This window comes from Stegastes partitus, unplaced genomic scaffold (genome assembly GCF_000690725.1).
Source record: "Stegastes partitus isolate 25-593 unplaced genomic scaffold, Stegastes_partitus-1.0.2 Scaffold838, whole genome shotgun sequence".
Lineage (NCBI taxonomy): Eukaryota > Metazoa > Chordata > Actinopteri > Pomacentridae > Stegastes > Stegastes partitus.
This window is the reverse complement of record NW_007578569.1, coordinates 134734-152123: the sequence shown is the minus strand read 5'-3', so window position 1 is coordinate 152123 and position 17390 is coordinate 134734. Positions and strand designations below refer to the sequence as shown.

Below are 17390 nucleotides of genomic sequence, written 5' to 3'. Positions count from 1 at the left end.
ATCACAGGGTGTTTGTACGTCTGCGCTGCCTTCTGCCCGGAGTTCCTGCAGTGGAAAGGCGTCTATCATCAAAGCTGTTTTTCCCGACCTCTCAAAGCCCCTTTAAAATGTACACAACCGCCTGCACTTGTATCACAAAACAATACAATAGTTTTGGTTTTCTTAATGCAAACCTCGAGTCAGCAGGTGCAGTGAATTCATTTGCCATCGTTGCTGTGCAGAGCGGTTTTGTTGGCGTAATTCCTCACAGCCAGCGACACAAGGTGCCTCCATCACGCATCCAGCTGGGTTACCTTCAATTTGTGATGCAACTGCAAAGCCTGTGCACATCACAAAAAGCTTTCATTTTTATTCCACACACATTAACAGGTGAATGTATTATCGCCCGGGGCAACCGTCTGGAAAATAAATATATTTGCATTTATCAATGAGTGGCTGCTTCAGCGGGAGGCTTTCTTCTGTGTCTCCACAAAGTCTTCCTTTCCATGACAATCAAACCTTTACACCTCAGGCATTTTTATAATACAACAAACTAAGAGTCTGGTTCAGCTCTTATCCAGCTTCTACCAGTTACTCAGGTACATTTAAACTGCTACTCTACACCACAAAAAACATAAATATGAATACTTGAATTCAGTGGTATTCCTCTTTAAGTTGCTAATCTAAACAATCGCCCCTGGACACATTAAATAATATATTGTTTATATATATATATACTGTACATCCAAAAATACAGTTTATTTGTTAAAGCTTTGCACAGACTCTAAGGGACACATGGAGGGAAAGCACGAGCTACATACTGCATAAGGATATAATTCGCTGTAACAGTCCGGTGGACAGCGTATGTGAATGCGATCATAGCTGATATATATGTAAACACAGCACTGTAAGCATGTGAGTGCACAGCACCGTGAAACATGGCCTGGATTATGAGGAAAGAAAGGCTACTAAATATTTCAGCACTTTGCTTTGGGACACATGAAGTGACATTATCACATCTATCTGCTGTACATCAACACCAGCCTGCTCTTCTGACAATCATCAGGCCTCCTCTCCTCGCCTCCACCTCTGCCAACCCGGTGCATCTGTTCATTTCTTAACCGATTTCCACAAATGGCTTGACTTGTGATTCCTGCCTGTCTTCTGATCCATCTGGCAAGCTAATGTGGGAGGGAGACATTTTACACTGCTAGTTTTTGGCAAAAAACATTTTGTGAGGTTGAAGGGCCCTGACTAGTTTATGTGCATCTCTTTATTTTCTGCTCTCAGTTTGGCTCGCAGCAGCAGCAGCAGCAGCAGCAGCACACGGTTAACCAGTAACGGGATGTGCTACAGGCACATGTAGGTATTACCAGGATTACAAGGAGGAAGGACCTGAATAAGGATCAACATTCTATACATAAAAGCCTCATGTGATATAATGTCTACTCTATGTACCCTCAGTCTCTTTGAAACAACAGACAGTTCTGATCAAACACACGTCCTGTTGGGGATCCAGTCAGCTGGGTTCAGTGGTCACTGTCAGCGTCTGAAGGCCGCGGCGGCTGCTCACAGCTCAGAGTGTCCAGTGCCATGTTACGGGCTACATGCAGCACTGCAGCCTCTGGAGGCGCACTCAGTCTTTTCTCGCCTCCTTCCACACAGGACTCGACACAGGAAAGGAAATATAAGCAGAGCGGGGAGCAGCCATCAGGTCAAGTGGTCTGACTGGTCGCTCAGGTCGTCCTCCTCCACTCTCATTGGCTCAACAGCTCCAGAGGAGTGCTGCGATTGGCTGGAGTAGGACAGGTGGGAGGAGCGGCTCTGCGTGTCGTCATCGTCCTCCGCCATCACCGGCCTCCTCCCCAGCCGCTGCACTCTCCTCACCACCTCCTTCTCCTCCTCCTCCTCGTCCTCCTCTTCCACTCGCCTCCCCCTCCTCCTCCCCGCTGCCTTCCTCTGCTCCCCCACCGTCCACATGCTCTCCTCCTCGTCCTCCTTCCCCTGCACCTCCCTGTCAAAGTCCAGCAGCTCCTCCATCATCTCCTCTATCTCCATCTCTCCGTCCAGCTCCTCCTCCACCTCCGACCGGAGCTCGCCCATGCTCTCAGTCCGGTTGGTGTCGTCCGTCTCCTCCTCCTCCCCGAGTCCCCTCAGCCGTTCGGGAGGGTCGCTGGCCTGGCTCTCTCCGAACTCCAGGATGGTGGGCAGGTTGCCCTGCTTGGGACAGCGCTTCCTCAGGCTGACCAGGAAGGGCTGCGGCAGGGAGAAGATGTCCACATTGTTGCCCAGGTCGATCCAGGTCACGCTCGGGAAGCTGCCCGGATCCTTAGACAGAAAATATTCACATATCAACAAAAGCCGCATGTTCACTATCTCTGTTTCTGCAAACACATGAGATCAGTGTGGAGAGGATTTCCCCGGATACACCAGTGTTTACACACAAATACATTTCATCCACAAGATCTCAAACAATAATCCTCAGTGTTTGGGCCAGCACTCACTGCATAAGACTGTATGAAGGAACCAGGAAGCCAACAATGTTTGCAGAAGGACAAATGTTTGCTCCGAGTACAAGAGACTAAAGAATGACTGTGTGTTGTTGTTTCCTGGTGTGTGACAGATCTGTGTGGTTTTCAGTCTATCATTAGACTAGTTTGCCGACTTTTCATGGTTCTTTAGATTTGGTGGAAAAAACAACGTGTTAGTGCCCATCAGTGTCGTTCCCTAGTTTATTTCCTGTGCCTGAAAATAGTTGGTCGAAAAAGACCAAGACTGACATTAATTCTGTCGAGATTGTTTCCACAAAAAAACAAAAGCAAACCTCAAACCCATCGGCAGGTTAGAAAGGCCGCTGTCTTCTAAAAAACTTACACCATTTATCAGAGTCAGAAACTCTACAATCATCTGATTTTCAACTTTCTAACCGTCCTTGAAATGTGTCACGTATGTGTGGTGTTGCTTAAAATCGCCGTATTTCATCATTTACATCTCAATAAAAAATCTATTAAAAATCAACAATTCATACAAACGAGGATGATGATCATGGTGACTAATACTAAAAAATATAAAAATAACATAATAATATGCTCCTCAGCCTGGAGGGCCTCAGTCATGTTTCTGCTGCAGCCTGTTCACAGTGACGAGGAAACACATTATGAATGTAAGCAAAAGCAAAACCGTCTGTCGTGTGAAGAGCCACCACATGATGCACTTGGGAGAATTGTTTCGGTGTTAATTCCATTTGTTCTTAAACTTTTTTTTGTGAAACAGAAAATGCCAAAATGTGTGTTTTGTTGGTTTGTGGATTATAACTGTGATGCTGCACGACAGATGTTTTACAGTTCTCTCTACTTCCATGGCTGTGCTGTGAAAATGAACCCAACAGTGAACAAAAAGGTAAGAAAGAACTCCCAGAAACCACTTGAGTCGGTTAAAGAGGCGTGCAGCAGGTTGAACCTCAGCACTGCTGTGGGTCTTGTTCTGCCACAGTGACTGCCAGCATGTACGGCAGCAACACAAAGCTTTCACTACACGACATTATGAATGCATTTCACTAACATTTAAAAATATGCAAAAGTGTCTTTCGGACCTTCAGGGCATCAGTCAGCTCCTTCAGAATCGTCCTGGTCAGCCTGTTTCCGTTCAGAGCCAGAGTCTCCAGATGTGGGAGGACAGCCAGCGTGGGCAGGAGCAGGAGGAAAGCCTCATCCGTGAGCTCGGTGAAGCCCAGCTCCAAGCTGACCACGGTGGACGCGTGGCGCTGCAGGTGTGCGCCCAGACGCTCCATGTCCCGAGCCGTCAGAGGGATGCCGGAGAGATCCAAGGCCCCGCTGGAGAGAGGGGCCGACAGCACCGCCTTCAGACTGGAGACAGACAAAGAGAGAAGATCAGAACCTGCTTGCTTTGGGTTATTCTGTGTTGGTGACATACCCGATGAAGGTTTTCTGTTTCCCGTTACTGTTCATCTTATTTATGTCTTAAATTGTCAGGATATTAAACGAGTGTGCTGCACTAAGACTCTTAGTGATGACTCATTCCAAGCCCATAGATTCCCAAATTAATCCTAAACAATAACATCACACACTGTAACATGAACCACCTCCACTCATCATGTAAAACCTGCAACCTCACACTTCTCAAAGCGCGGCGCCGTGGGGATGTTTCCATTTCTATGTTTGCATCCTATTGGCTGTAATTTATTCACAGTGAAGAGCTCAGCACACACTGAACAATGGGTTGCTTCACAGCCTGTGATGAACTTTCGTTGGTTTAATACACGGTCGTCTCCTACATTGTATGTAAGTCTCTTTGCTGTCACGGAGTTCTGGTGCTGGTTGGAGATGCTGTGATGCTCGCTGTGTGAAACTCAGTGGATTTAAATGTAAGGAAACATCTGATCAAAAGATACGGTTAGACTAATAACTATAAACACAGTAAAAGACGCTTTATTCAGTGCTCGGCTATAGTTGGTGAAGTCACGTCCAAACCACTTACACCAGTAAATGTCCATCCTGGTGCTGATCCAGATGGTGCATCGGTATGCGCTCATGGTCAAAACCACGAGAATCAGCAGGTCTGCTGATCTTACATTTGGATTGTTTTGTCAAATTGACAAGAAGCTTTGTAAAGATACAGAGGTGACATGAACACCTGAACACCTCAGGTAAAGTTCTTTATTGTCATTTCAGCCATATACAGCTTTGAAATGAGATCCAGAATGCACACGCAACAGCAACAATGACCATCAACCAGGCCGTGTGCAGAGCGACATGCGGAGACCCTGGGTCACGCCTGAGACGTTGTAAATATCAGACATGTAGTAAAGTAGTAGTAAAGAATGCAGTGCAGAAAAAGATAAATAAAATAAAATAAAATAGAAATATGGGAACCTGTTAGAGCAATATAAACACGTATGATCTGAGCACGGACAATGACAACACAGTGGAGGTCGTGTGTGTGTGTGTGTGTGTGTGTGTGTTAGTCCAGTCCTTGAATGTTTAAACCCTCCCAAAATGGTGCAGCCCATCAGTTAGTCATGGTCAGATGTGGTAAATGTTAAATGCACGACACGCTGAGTCTGTGGCTGGCACCCGAGTGCTGATGGTACAGTCCAACCATACAAGCAAAACACAGGAACAGACATTTTAAACACTCAATCATGTTGTTAATGATGATTATATGGCTTGTCTATATCACAGCTGATAAACTGTTGCCTGGTCTGAAGCTATAGAATACATAGACGCCCCCATCCTCTCATGGTCCAGTCCTACTGCCGGTCTAACACAGATACTCGGTTCAAAATGTCATTCTGAAGCAACAACCCAAAGGTGATGAATTATAAATGAACCTGACCGACAAATATTCATGTAAAGTCATTGAAAACAAGTTTCAATCCAATTTTTCATTTTCAAAGTGCAGAAGTCACACTGACCACATCAGCACCATTATTCCAACAAATAAACCTGCAGGATCTGACAGCACAAAGCGAGGACATAAAATGTCCACGCCGCATGCAGTCCAGTGTGCACTGCACTCAGACGCTAATGGAAACTACATAAAGAGTCGACTGCAGCTCAGCGGACCTCCGGGGACACACAGACAAACATGCACAGACACTCGGGGGATTAAGGGCCGAAGAAACCGTAGTTGGGGGAAAGAAAATGGCCTCAGAGCAGCAAAACACTTAAAGCTATTCTCTCCAACTGCATGGTCAGACTTAAAAATAAACCCAAAGGGCTGCTTGGATTTGGCAGAGAATTATGTGAGCTGAGCACAAAGGGCTCATCTGGGGTCTGGTCCATAAAGAAAGAAAAACGGTTTATTTTTTCTGGCTTACATATGAAACAATACTTGTAATGCACACTTGAGATGAGTGCCAGTGCCACTTATTACCCACAAATAACATGCACATGAATGTGAGGTTCAGGGACACACACAAAGTAGGATATTTAGGATTAATCTCCTGGCAGGAAATCTGCTTCCTCTCTGGCTATACATCTGCAGAACGTGAGCTACAGCGGAGGCCTTGAGCTCTGATCAGCACAAAGCTGGACAGAGGTTTATACAGAAACAAGCGAGTGCTGTGCAGACTGTGAGATTCAACTTTTATTATCAGTTAACAGCTGAATATATTTATCTGCTCACATACCAGAGGGACTAAAGAAGGAATCTAGGCCAGAGCAGCCCAAAGCAAAGCAGTGAGTGTGGGTCAATTTTAGATCTCAAAATATGTTTTAGTCACTCTGCTGAGGCCTCCAGACAGTCGCCTGTCACTGGGGACTATTTTTGGTTTGATTTGGCTGCTGTCCACCTACAAATGTCAGCTCAGACTGGTGACATGAGGGTGTCGTTCTTTGGTGCCGGGCATTATCTAGAATTGAACTATACTTCCCATCTTTGCTCTTATGGACTTTGAAAGCCAACAGCTGCGGTTCTGTTCATACTAGGTATGTGTTAAACTGGCTGCACTTGTAGTTTAAGGACTTTTCTACCTTAGTGGTGCTCAAAGCGCTTTACAATGTGTTTCTCATTCATCCATTCACACACAATGGCGCCATGCAAGGTGCCTGCCTGCCAGCAGGAGCAGCTTCAGGTTCATTGTCTTGCCCAAGGACACTTTGACATGTGGAGGAATCGAACCACCAACCTGGAGGTTAGTGGACAAGCCGCTCTATTACCTGAGACACAGTCAACAGTCTGCTGCAGGCTCATGGGATGTAGCAGACTGGCCTCTATGCATCATGTCAACATGATTTTTCTTGTTTCGAGCTCAGTGGGCACACACAGCATCTCCAAACAGGCAACTGCTTCCATTGCAACTGTTCAAATGATGAATAATAAAGGAGCGGATCGCCAAGAACGTCCTCATACAGCCTCTCTTCAGAACAAGAATTTGTTTTAAGCACCATTTGTTTTCCTGGCACATATGCAGTCAGCGTACTGGTCAGTCCCAGATCTTGCTCTACATGTGGACGCCTGCAGAGGAGTCTGCACAGACCTTCACAGATTTGGGGAGATGATGAAATTCACACCACAAGTGCTCAGCATGAATTGCCCTTAACACCTCCCCTGGTTTAAGGGCACTCAGCAAAGTCTCCTCTTCTGAAAAAGGGCCCGTTTACCTTTGAAGATCTTTGTATGTGAAGCTTTTCCTCAGAGAAGGCCATAACCCACACAGCAGCTGCTGGTGTGTGAGAGGCCATATCTCCAGCCATGAGAAGGTTGTTCTACATCAGCTGTGCCTGTGCTGGGTCTGTATGTGCAGCCTTCACTCTGTACAGGATTAAAAATTGAAGGGCCTCCTCAGTCATTTATACATCCATTAAATCTTTATTTGAACTCAGGATATATTGACAGGGAATTCCTCGGAGGTCTACATCCACCCTAAAGCCAAGGCAGCGTCAGATCACAGCAGGACGGTGCTGAACACACTGGAGCTCCCAAATCCGTCCTGAACCTATTTGTTCATTTTGTGTTTTATTTTCTATTGTGCTTATTTTTTTGATGTTGTTATATTAAATATTAAATACTCAGTGAGCTTTTGAATTGCCCCTTGGGGATAAATAAAGTTATTTGAACTGAATTGAGGTAAAGAGGTCTCATTTACAAAATAAGACAACATATGGGCACACAAATAAGAAACTTTGACAAGAATGACAATAACATTAAAAAGCAAAAGTAGTAATATAATGAAACTATTAAAAAAAAATGGAACACTTAAAATGTGTACAAGAGCAGCTGGAAGTTAAATAACACCAAATGTCCATGAAGATAAAAACAAGTCAAGCTTCAGATTCTCTCTGGATTATCCAGCTGCTGCTGAACCACCCATTCCAACCACAATGTCCAAGTCAGCCTGGTTTTAATTCAACAAAACCTGCATGTAGAGTCTACTTCTGGTTACCAGAGTAGTTTTAGGTACTACAAGATTCTTAATCAGTCTTAATAAGGCTCAAAACTATTCTCATAATCAAAGTATTTAGTTAAAAACATCTCTTCACGCACCAAGATGTGACATTTACAAATGAGCAGTTTAGAAGGCTAAACTGGAGAATATTTCTTATTTTTTAAAAAGTGAATCCCACCTCTGTCCTCCCTGAAACATCTGTAGTTCAGTCAACCAGCTCACATGGAAGAGATGTCAAATGTACAACATGTTAGAAAGTGTATTTTAGGCCAGCTGACAGCTCCATGATGACGATATGAGCAGAATGAAGACTCCCAGACACAGAGGTCTCATTATGCTACTTCCTGTGTGTCACTGTCCATCCAACAGTCAGTTATTCTGGTTACTTTCTCTTATCTTTATGCAGGAATGAGCTCCATGTAGAAGCACCGCATAATAAGCTTTTTAATAATTAAAAAACAACCTGAGACAGCTAGCCCAAAATGTACTCTTTAGTTGTTGATATTACATTTAGGATTGCATTAGGGTGAGGACATAAGTCAGTGGTAGCTGTGCTGCAGCCGCCTGGGCCTCCAGTGTGGAAACCCTCTTGGCTCTGGCCCTGAATGCAGGAGGAGCTCAAGCTGGTGATGAAGGGTGGCGGGTGGGGGGGAGGAAGCATGTCTGTTAGATAGAGAGGAAAACATTTGCCAGCAGAAGGAGGTGTTGCTCTAAAAAAAGGCATGTGTCCGTCACAGTGAACAGGGTTTGTTGTGCTTCTAATTATTGACGAGATAACCTTGAAGGCGAAGCATGGCTGCTCTGCTGGATGTGAAGCAGATTCACTCAGCAGCCTATTGATTCACTCACCTCTGCATCAAGACTAACCATGTTTTATTTCTCTCCACCATGGGGTCAACGCCAGCTTATGTGCTGCTTTGACCACCTGGTGTTGAAGCCTCTTCTACACGGTGTGTGGATGTACGCTGGTGCGCTGCAGAGCCGGTCAGCAGGTTTCACTTCATAATTCATTCATTTCAGTTAAAATGTTCAATAATTATTTGGCTTTTGGACAAACACATGGACCGTAAACCTTTTACATCATAACTCATAACACACAACAGTCACCTCTTAGTGATGAAGTTCATTTCCAAGAATTTGTGAAGGTTTATCCATAAAGTCACAGAATGGGTTTGTTGTTGGATCTCTTGGTTTTACCTCATTCTGAAAACTGCCCATTAGACGTCTACAAACAAAATGAAGCCATTAGAAAAAGAGCTGACGGTATGTTACATCCTCTAATAAACAGCATGCAGCTGTTTGTTCAGCCTCCGGCCCGACGTGACAGACGACATGTCAGCAGTGTGGACGCCTCTCATCTGCTTTCTGCCTCTTTCACATCATTTTGGGTTTGTCTGTCGTGGACACTCCTCTGTGTGATGGCACTGAGAACTATGCAGTGAAGGTCTCAGAGGGCTTCAACATGTTGCTGGACTTTCTTTTGCAATTACTTATATGTGCAGTTCAGACAATGAATTCAGTTTTTTTCTCTGAAGCAATTTGTGGTCAGGGCAGGAAATTGAGCAAAAAAAGTCTAAAAATGATAAATATAAAACCCAAATTTAGTGAAAAGTGAAATAAATCCACTTATTTATGACAACCTACTATAAAACGTAGATATCCCCTCTGCTATAGATGAAGACTTACTTTGCAAAAACAGAGAACTCCATCTTCCCAAACCTTCAGATAAGCCACTGCTCCATCGTCTACCTGAGACAACATCCATCAAACTTTATCTCTACTTGTGTCATGTCATTTCTTCTGAGTCACTCAACTTCAGTTTGATTGATATTATCTCAAGCAAACATGGAGTTATTTGTTTTTGCAAATAAACCCTTCATGTGTTGAGCATTAAACCAAAATGACAATAAAAATCCTAAAATAAAACTAAAACGTGCAGATGTCCTGACTGAGTGCTTTGGTCAACGCCTTCACTGCTACAGCAGGATGAAACTTCAAACATGCTTCCAAAGGCTCCACTGTTAAATCCTCTCAGACTCCTGACTCCAGACTCCCGCCAGCAGGCTTCATTTTTGAGTTTGAAATGTTCAACTTAAGGGCTCATGTGGGGAATGTGCTTTGCATCATCTCAGAAGTATGATGTAACTGCAGCCGTTTGTCCCTCTGACAAAGGAAAGGTGACGTTTGATGTGACATCCAGCAGGACAGACTGCCGTCATTCTGTCCATCTGGTCGACACATCACATGTGGATCAGTGACCATTGATTCTATTGAGCGCTCAAATATCTTATTATCAGCTTGTCTGTCATCTGCAAATCACTTGCACTAACCGGTACAAAGGTGCAACAGAAATGAAGTTTTACTGACTGATGGTTCTTTTCTCGACAATAAGACGGACATAGATTACCTGTAGCTACTTGTCCAGTGATGTAGATGGAGGGTTTTATAAAAATGCCATTTTCTAACAGTCTGTTTCCACCTTTATTCCCCACATACCTTGTATTTATTTCTTGTTTTTTTATTAGAAAGTCACTTCTTGCATGTAAATGTGAATGAAGTGGTTAAAAAAGCAGCTTGAGGCCGATGAGGCTGCCCCGCACTGTCTGAGTAAGTGGTTACAAACCACTTCCCACACTCTCTGCAGCAGCCCATTCCTCCTTTCTGAGTGTAAGTGTGCTAATTAGTTAACACAGCTGGTGCAGCGATGCCCTCGGCTCTCCATTACACGTGGTTTGAGACCACTGATCTAATCGTTCCAGTCCATGTTCTCCTCCCTCCTCCCAGCTCAGCTCCGAATGTCTGGACGAAGTGTGTCGCTGCACTCAACAGGAAACGGAAACACATTTGGCTTTACGTGATTCCAGAGAAGTAAAGTTACGCACATGTCAACCTGAAGGCCATCTGCAGTCTCTGGCCTTCGTCCGATGCGTCCTCAGCATGAAGATTTCCCATGGTTCACCAGCCAGCAGAGTTTCCAACACCACTCTGCCCTCCTCATTCTAAAGCAATAAACAAAACAAGCTAGACTGCTTGGGAGCAAATAAAAAGCATATGAGGTCTGAGAGAGCTCATGATGTGTTTGGCATCTGACCAGAATCCCACGCTTCCAACTGAGGTCCTCCACCCCTGTCTGGACAGCAACCAGAGACACACTGGGACAGACAGCTTGCTTGGTCATTGCAGACATATTCGTATATAGACCTCATTATATTGTTAGACTGAGGTTCAACAGTTAGTTCTGCTGCTGCGTCTGACAGGTTCCATCATAGCGCACTGGTACCACAAATTCTAAACTCTAAGTAAAAGTGCAGAAGCATTACTAGTTATCTTAATGTTTCAAAAGCAAAAGTACTCATATTATACAGTCACTACTACTGATGCATTAACATCCATCCATCATCTCTACACCTTAATCCTCACTAGGGTCATGGGGGGCGGAGCCTATCCCAGCTGACTCAGGGTGAAGGCAGGTTCACCTGGACAGGTAGCCAGTCTATCACAGGGCTACACTTAGAGACAGACAACCAAGCACACTCACATTCACACCTACGGACAATTTACAATCACCAATTAACCTCAGCAGGTCTAAGAGACTAACTATGCATTAACATGTAAAGATCAATAACACTTTCTGCTGCATGTGTCTGTAGGGTCCATGTGACATAGATTTTGTCTACCCATGTGGAGCAGACCCCTGTGCAGATGTCCACATGATACTGAAGGGCCAATTGATGCTTTCCGTGCCCATATGCGCAGACGATTCCACAGTTTGAAAACTGCCCGTACACGCTGGTCTGCGCAGACGGATACAGCAGCTGCTTACAGTCTGGGCTGTAGCATCGGGTCAGTGATTATTCCTGAAGTATGTTGAGCCCAGTATGTGGACATAGCACAGGATTTCTGGAGACTGTGTTGGGCTCTGTCTATGGAAAGTATGTACAAATCAAAGCTCCTCCAAAGTCCTGCAGCAGCGACTTCAATTACAACTCTGTTAAATGGTGAACTAGAAATGTGTGGATGACAGAGAAGCTCCTTGTGCATTCTGTCCCCTGAACAAGCATTTGTTTGGACCCTTTGTTTCTGTGCAGTGCAGATACTCCACGAGTTTTGGGCTGCATGTAGACGTCTGCAGACGTTGCTTCCTCAAGCGAGGGAGTTTTAGCATCTCGGGATCTTGTTCACGAGTGATGGGAAAATGGAGCGTGAGATGGACAGGCGGCTCGGTGCGGCGTCAGCAGTAATGCGGGCGCTGTACCGGACCGTCGTGGTGAAGAGAGTACCAGTCCATCTACGTCCCAACCCTCACCTATGGTCACGAGCTTTGGGTCGTGACCAAAAGAACGAGAAATGAGCTTCCTCTGCAGGGTGGCTGGGCTCAGCCGTAGAGATAGGGTGAGGAGCTCGGACATCCGGAGGGAGCTCGGAGTAGAGCCGCTGCTCCGTCGCTTCAAAAGGAGCCAGTTGAGGTGGTTTGGACCTCTGGTTCGGATGCCTCCGGGGAGGCTTCCTCTGGAGGTCTTCTGAACACGTCCACCTGGGAGGAGACCCTGGGTCTGCCCCGGCTGGCCTGGGAACGCCTCGGGATTCCCCAGGAAGAGCTGGAAAGCATCGCCGGGGGGAGGGAGGTCTGGGACGACCTGCTCCACCTGCTGCCCCCGCAACCCAAACCCGGATAAGAAGAAGACAATGGATGGATGGATGGATGGATGGATGGATGGATAGATGGATAGATAGATAGATAGATAGATAGATAGATAGATAGATAGATGGATAGATGGATAGATAGATAGATAGATAGATAGATAGATAGATAGATNGATAGATAGATAGATAGATAGATAGATAGATAGATAGATGATGGATGGATGGATGGATGGATAATAACATGGTGTTTGCAGCAAATACAACATCAACAGTACTTACGTATTTCCAGTTTATTTTATTTGTATAAATTGTGTTTCTTTTTGCTTTCCTACATTTTTGCAGCCTCCTCTTTGCTGGCATAAACAACACAATGCAAATGTCCTGCTGAGGGATCAATACAAGGTGATCTTATCTTATGAAACTGTTTGATTCTCAGCTTCCAACATATATAATTCATCATTCAAAGACTTAGTCGACTGCTGTACTTTGACTTGTGACTGGTTTTCCTCAGTGGTACAAAAACACTGTAAATTTCTACGTTCACCTGCTGTGCTCAGTAAACTTTGACAATCACCACATTGTCGCGGTGCTACAGGCCAGTCTGGAACCAGATGCTCTTTGCTGTGAAGAATGCAACGTCACATCTTTTCAGAAACATCCCTGTGTGTGTTTTTCTGTGTTTGGTATGAGGGGTTATACAACTGTACGCATACAGGACCGACATATACCTATTGTAGCATGAATAGAACCACGTGGGTGTTTTCTGTCTGTTGTACAAGCCTGCGTCAACCATGTGTAAACCATGAAGACCTCATGGCCTAAAGCAGAACTGTAATGCTGCAGCTGGTCCACATGAATGTGAACTATTCATGTATTTATGGAAGGAGGAACTCCCTGCCCTAGAAATTACCTTCATGATAAACCTTTACAGTGAATTTGACATTTTGCTGAGTATATCTCCCTTAACATGTGTCTATAAACCAAAACAAACTCACACAATAATGCAAACGCTAAAACATGACTGCATGCTTGGAGAAATGTCTGGCAGTAAGGAAATAAGCAAGCAGGCTTGACTTCAACATGCAAAAACACTGGTGTGGTCTTTGAAGCCCTCCTGTGTTTCTGTGCCTTGTTGACACGTTCATTCTGTCATTCTTGGGCATGAACAAAACACGTACGTCCTAATGAAGCATTACTATAATGAGAGCAAAGTTGGATGAAACTTTTCCAGAAATCTATTTGCAACCCAACAGTTCCAACGTTTCCCTGCTGATAGTCTGATGCCCGTTCACACTTCTAATTATCACCATTCAAATAATATCTGGTGAGTCACAAGCTACTCCTCCACTCCTCCCCACAAAACTAGTCTGTACAAACACACAGGGACGTCGTCATTGCCTGAATTTCATTTTGCATCTCTGCAAATGGCGCTTTTGACTCGTTTCAGCACATCACCACAGGGCTGGACTGTGTTTCACCTCCGTCCCTGCATCATCCTCTCTGTGTTCGTGTCTGTCTGACTGCATCTCAGTGTGATCTGTCCGGCCTCATATGCATCTCCACAAATCCACGTCATACCAACTCATTTCTCTGCTTGATCCCTTCCTCTGAAAGATCTGAAACCACCCACTTGTTTCCTGAAAAAGATCCACAAGGTGAATCCTCTTCAGACATGAGATGTAAATAAGGCGGGGAGGCAGATTATGCCGAGATTTATATACTCGAATACGGTCTTAATGCAGATTGGCTGTCCTTATTTCTCCTCTGCCTGTGTGCCTGAGTTTCTGTCGACCTCGGAGATCATTTATCACCCAGTCAGCTGGTGTATCTTTCCACCTCTCCTCAGCTCTGTGACAGAGAAGGTGAGAAAGAAAAATCTTCTCCTTCGCCTCCTGTGCAACAAGGTTTACAGAGGTAGCACAGAGGTTGATGCTGCTTCGATTTATGTCTGCCCACGGCTACCTTACAACACAGCAGGGGGGATCTTTCACCGATGCCACACTAAACACGATTCTCAGTCTGAATGAGCAGTTGTGACATGTTTCCAGAGACGTCGCCGACTCCCCTGCAATCGTCTTGCTCTGGAGCTTTGTCTAATCATGTGCCATCTGGAGCTGCATTTATGCAGAGTCACATTCAGAGCAATCACTACAGCATCTGATTACACTGATTAGGCCAATTTCAAGCAGAGGGGAGGAGCTAGGGAAATCAGCCGCTGGAGTGTTGATGTGAAAACGTGCTGCTCTCTCTCCATGACTCAGGCTGGACACCACTTACCAGCTGCTGCATCGTCCTCTCATCAAGCATCCTGTCCTTTGTTCCGTCTTGATTGGGCGACCCACATGAGTGTCTTCCTGCTGTACTTTGTCAAGTGGCTGAATCACAGAAATGCAGGTGACTCACGCGGCGCTTAGTTTAGTTGCTTTGGAGCCGTTCACTATTATCAGATGGTGTGTGTATAAGAATAGCAACAAGTCCTCCGACCTGAATGACTATGTCGGTCACTCTCCCTGGCTTTAAATACATCCAGTTAGAACACATATTGTTCCCTTGTTTGGCTAGGATCAGAGGAAAGGCTAAAAAGGCTACAGGTCATGGTTACAATAATAACCCTGAGGCTGAGGATGAACAGTGGTGAACATGATAAAGTCCAATGTTTAGCCAACCCATCCATCTACCCCAACCTCCTACATATATCCGTGGTCTTCATGGCTCCATCCCTACACCACTTCCCTTTGTCCTCCACTCTTGTTATTATGACTACAGTCACGACTGGGCTCGATGAAAGTTGGATAACTATAGATGGTAACAGGCTGCTGAAGAAACAGCACAAGGCTGGCTTTTGGGAGAACAGTAATTTGACGGCTGACTGGTCGCATAATGAGCAATCTCTCCTTTTTTCTCTTTCATATATGAATACTGACAGAATCAATGGGGTGGGACTTCACTAATTTTCTCAGTTCAACAATTCATTGTTTCATCTTAGAAATATGGTAAACAGTGCAGTTTTAAAAAGCAGCAGTAGTCATGTGTCTTCAGTTTGTTTTGAACAGGGAAACCAAAATGATTTTCATTTTACTGTCAAAGGAAAAGCTGCTATTAGCACCAAAAATTTCCAGTTTTTGCTTAAAAAACTGACAATATCATAAATGAATTGGGAAGATAGTGAACCATCCATCCATCCATCATCTCTACACCTTAATCCTCACTAGGGTCATGGGGGGCGGAGCCTATCCCAGCTGACTCAGGGTGAAGGCAGGTTCACCTGGACAGGTAACCAGTCTATCACAGGGCTACACTTAGAGACAGACAACCAAGCACACTCACATTCACACCTACGGACAATTTACAATCACCAATTAACCTCAGCATGTTTCTGGACTGTGGGAGGAAGCCGGAGAACCCGGAGAGAACCCACGCTGCACGGGGAGAACATGGAGACTCCACGCAGAAAGATCCCGGGTGTCCTCACCGGGACGTGAACCGGCGTCCTTCTAGCTGCGAAGATAGTGAACCCTGTGTCCAAAATATTAAGCTCCAATACAACTAAACTATAATTTCAATTATGTTCAGAAGAAAACAAATTTTCTCCCACATTAAATTTTGTTTATGATTCCTTAATACATGTGTAATCAACATATCTTTTTGACTTATTTTATTTCTTTGCTGTTGATCCTTTCCACCCAAACGGTTCTACGGTCGTCCTCAGATGTGTTCACAGCCTCCCACTAAAGACGGAAAAACAGCTGGAATAAGTTGAAAGTGACAAAAGTAATAATAAATAAAAATTTAATGAAAATCATGACGTTGGTTTGAATTGTGGTTCAACAGAAATATAAAAAAAACAAACAAACCAGCATGATGGGACCCGTAACTAACATCTACCTGATCAACCCTCTGAGCCAATCACTGCCATCAGGTGTTTCCTGTAACTCTCAGTCAGACTTCTGCACCTGTTGACAGGTGTTCTGGACCACTGCTCATCAGCAAAGGCCTCTCATTGGTCCGCTGCTCATCAGCAAAGGCCTCTCATTGGTCCAGGACATTTGTTTTTTTTTATTTATTCTTTTCAACCACAATTCAAAATCAACGTCTTATTCAACTAAATTATAATTTAGCAAATTTTTATTTATTATTATTTTTATTATTTGAGTGACTGTTGTGAATTTTGCCTTTTCTTTAACGGAAGGGGATGAAGACATTAGAGGACGGCTGTATATTAAATGACACAGATTCAGATGCTGGAGGAGAGCGTCAAATAAATATCTACCCTAAAAAAAAGAAACTATATAAAAGCCTTTTCACATTAATACATCTACAAAACTGATCTAGAAGAGTATATTTCAAGCCAAACACTGATATTGTCCGAAGCCTAACACAGCAGTTTTGGTGGCTGAACGTACAGCCAGGCATCGGCCAGTCCAAACCTAAAGGTCCCACACAGAACAACTAACGTCTCCCCAACCTTCCAACCTGAAGACTCTGTGAGAGCAGAAACGTTTCCTACTATGCCACACTTTTACATGACCAGGAGAAAACATGTTTGTGGTCAACACTTGGTTTCTGTATCTTATAGAGCAGCATGTTCTGAGCTTTCCACATCACCGGAGGAACCCGCCTTCTGTCCGTCAACGCCACCATGCTGCCTATGAAGTGTTCAAACACAGAACCCCTGTGATGTCCTCTTTAAAGAAAAGATTTTCTGACATTATCGTGCAAACTATAGATATCATCTTTTAACTTAATGATGTGCAGAAGAAGTCACAGTGTGATCAAGCAGAAGGCCTCCACCCAGCAACGCATCTACAAAATACATGGAGATCAGGCGAGAGCTGATGTGTACAAAGTGCCTTTATCT

The 17390-nt window shown here is 44.5% G+C and overlaps 1 protein-coding gene across 1 annotated transcript in view; it reads right to left on the bottom strand.

The window, feature by feature from the left end:
• Window positions 1-323: 323 nt before the first annotated feature.
• Window positions 324-17390, bottom strand: part of lrrc75a (leucine rich repeat containing 75A) — a 74004-nt gene continuing 56937 nt past the window's right edge. Inside the window, exons 4-5 of the mRNA XM_008292846.1 lie at window positions 3572-3845; window positions 324-2307 (exon numbers count right to left, since the gene is read on the bottom strand). Coding sequence (XP_008291068.1) covers window positions 1690-2307; window positions 3572-3845 — 892 coding nt within the window. The 3' untranslated portion in view covers window positions 324-1689. The remainder of the gene's footprint in view (window positions 2308-3571; window positions 3846-17390) is intronic.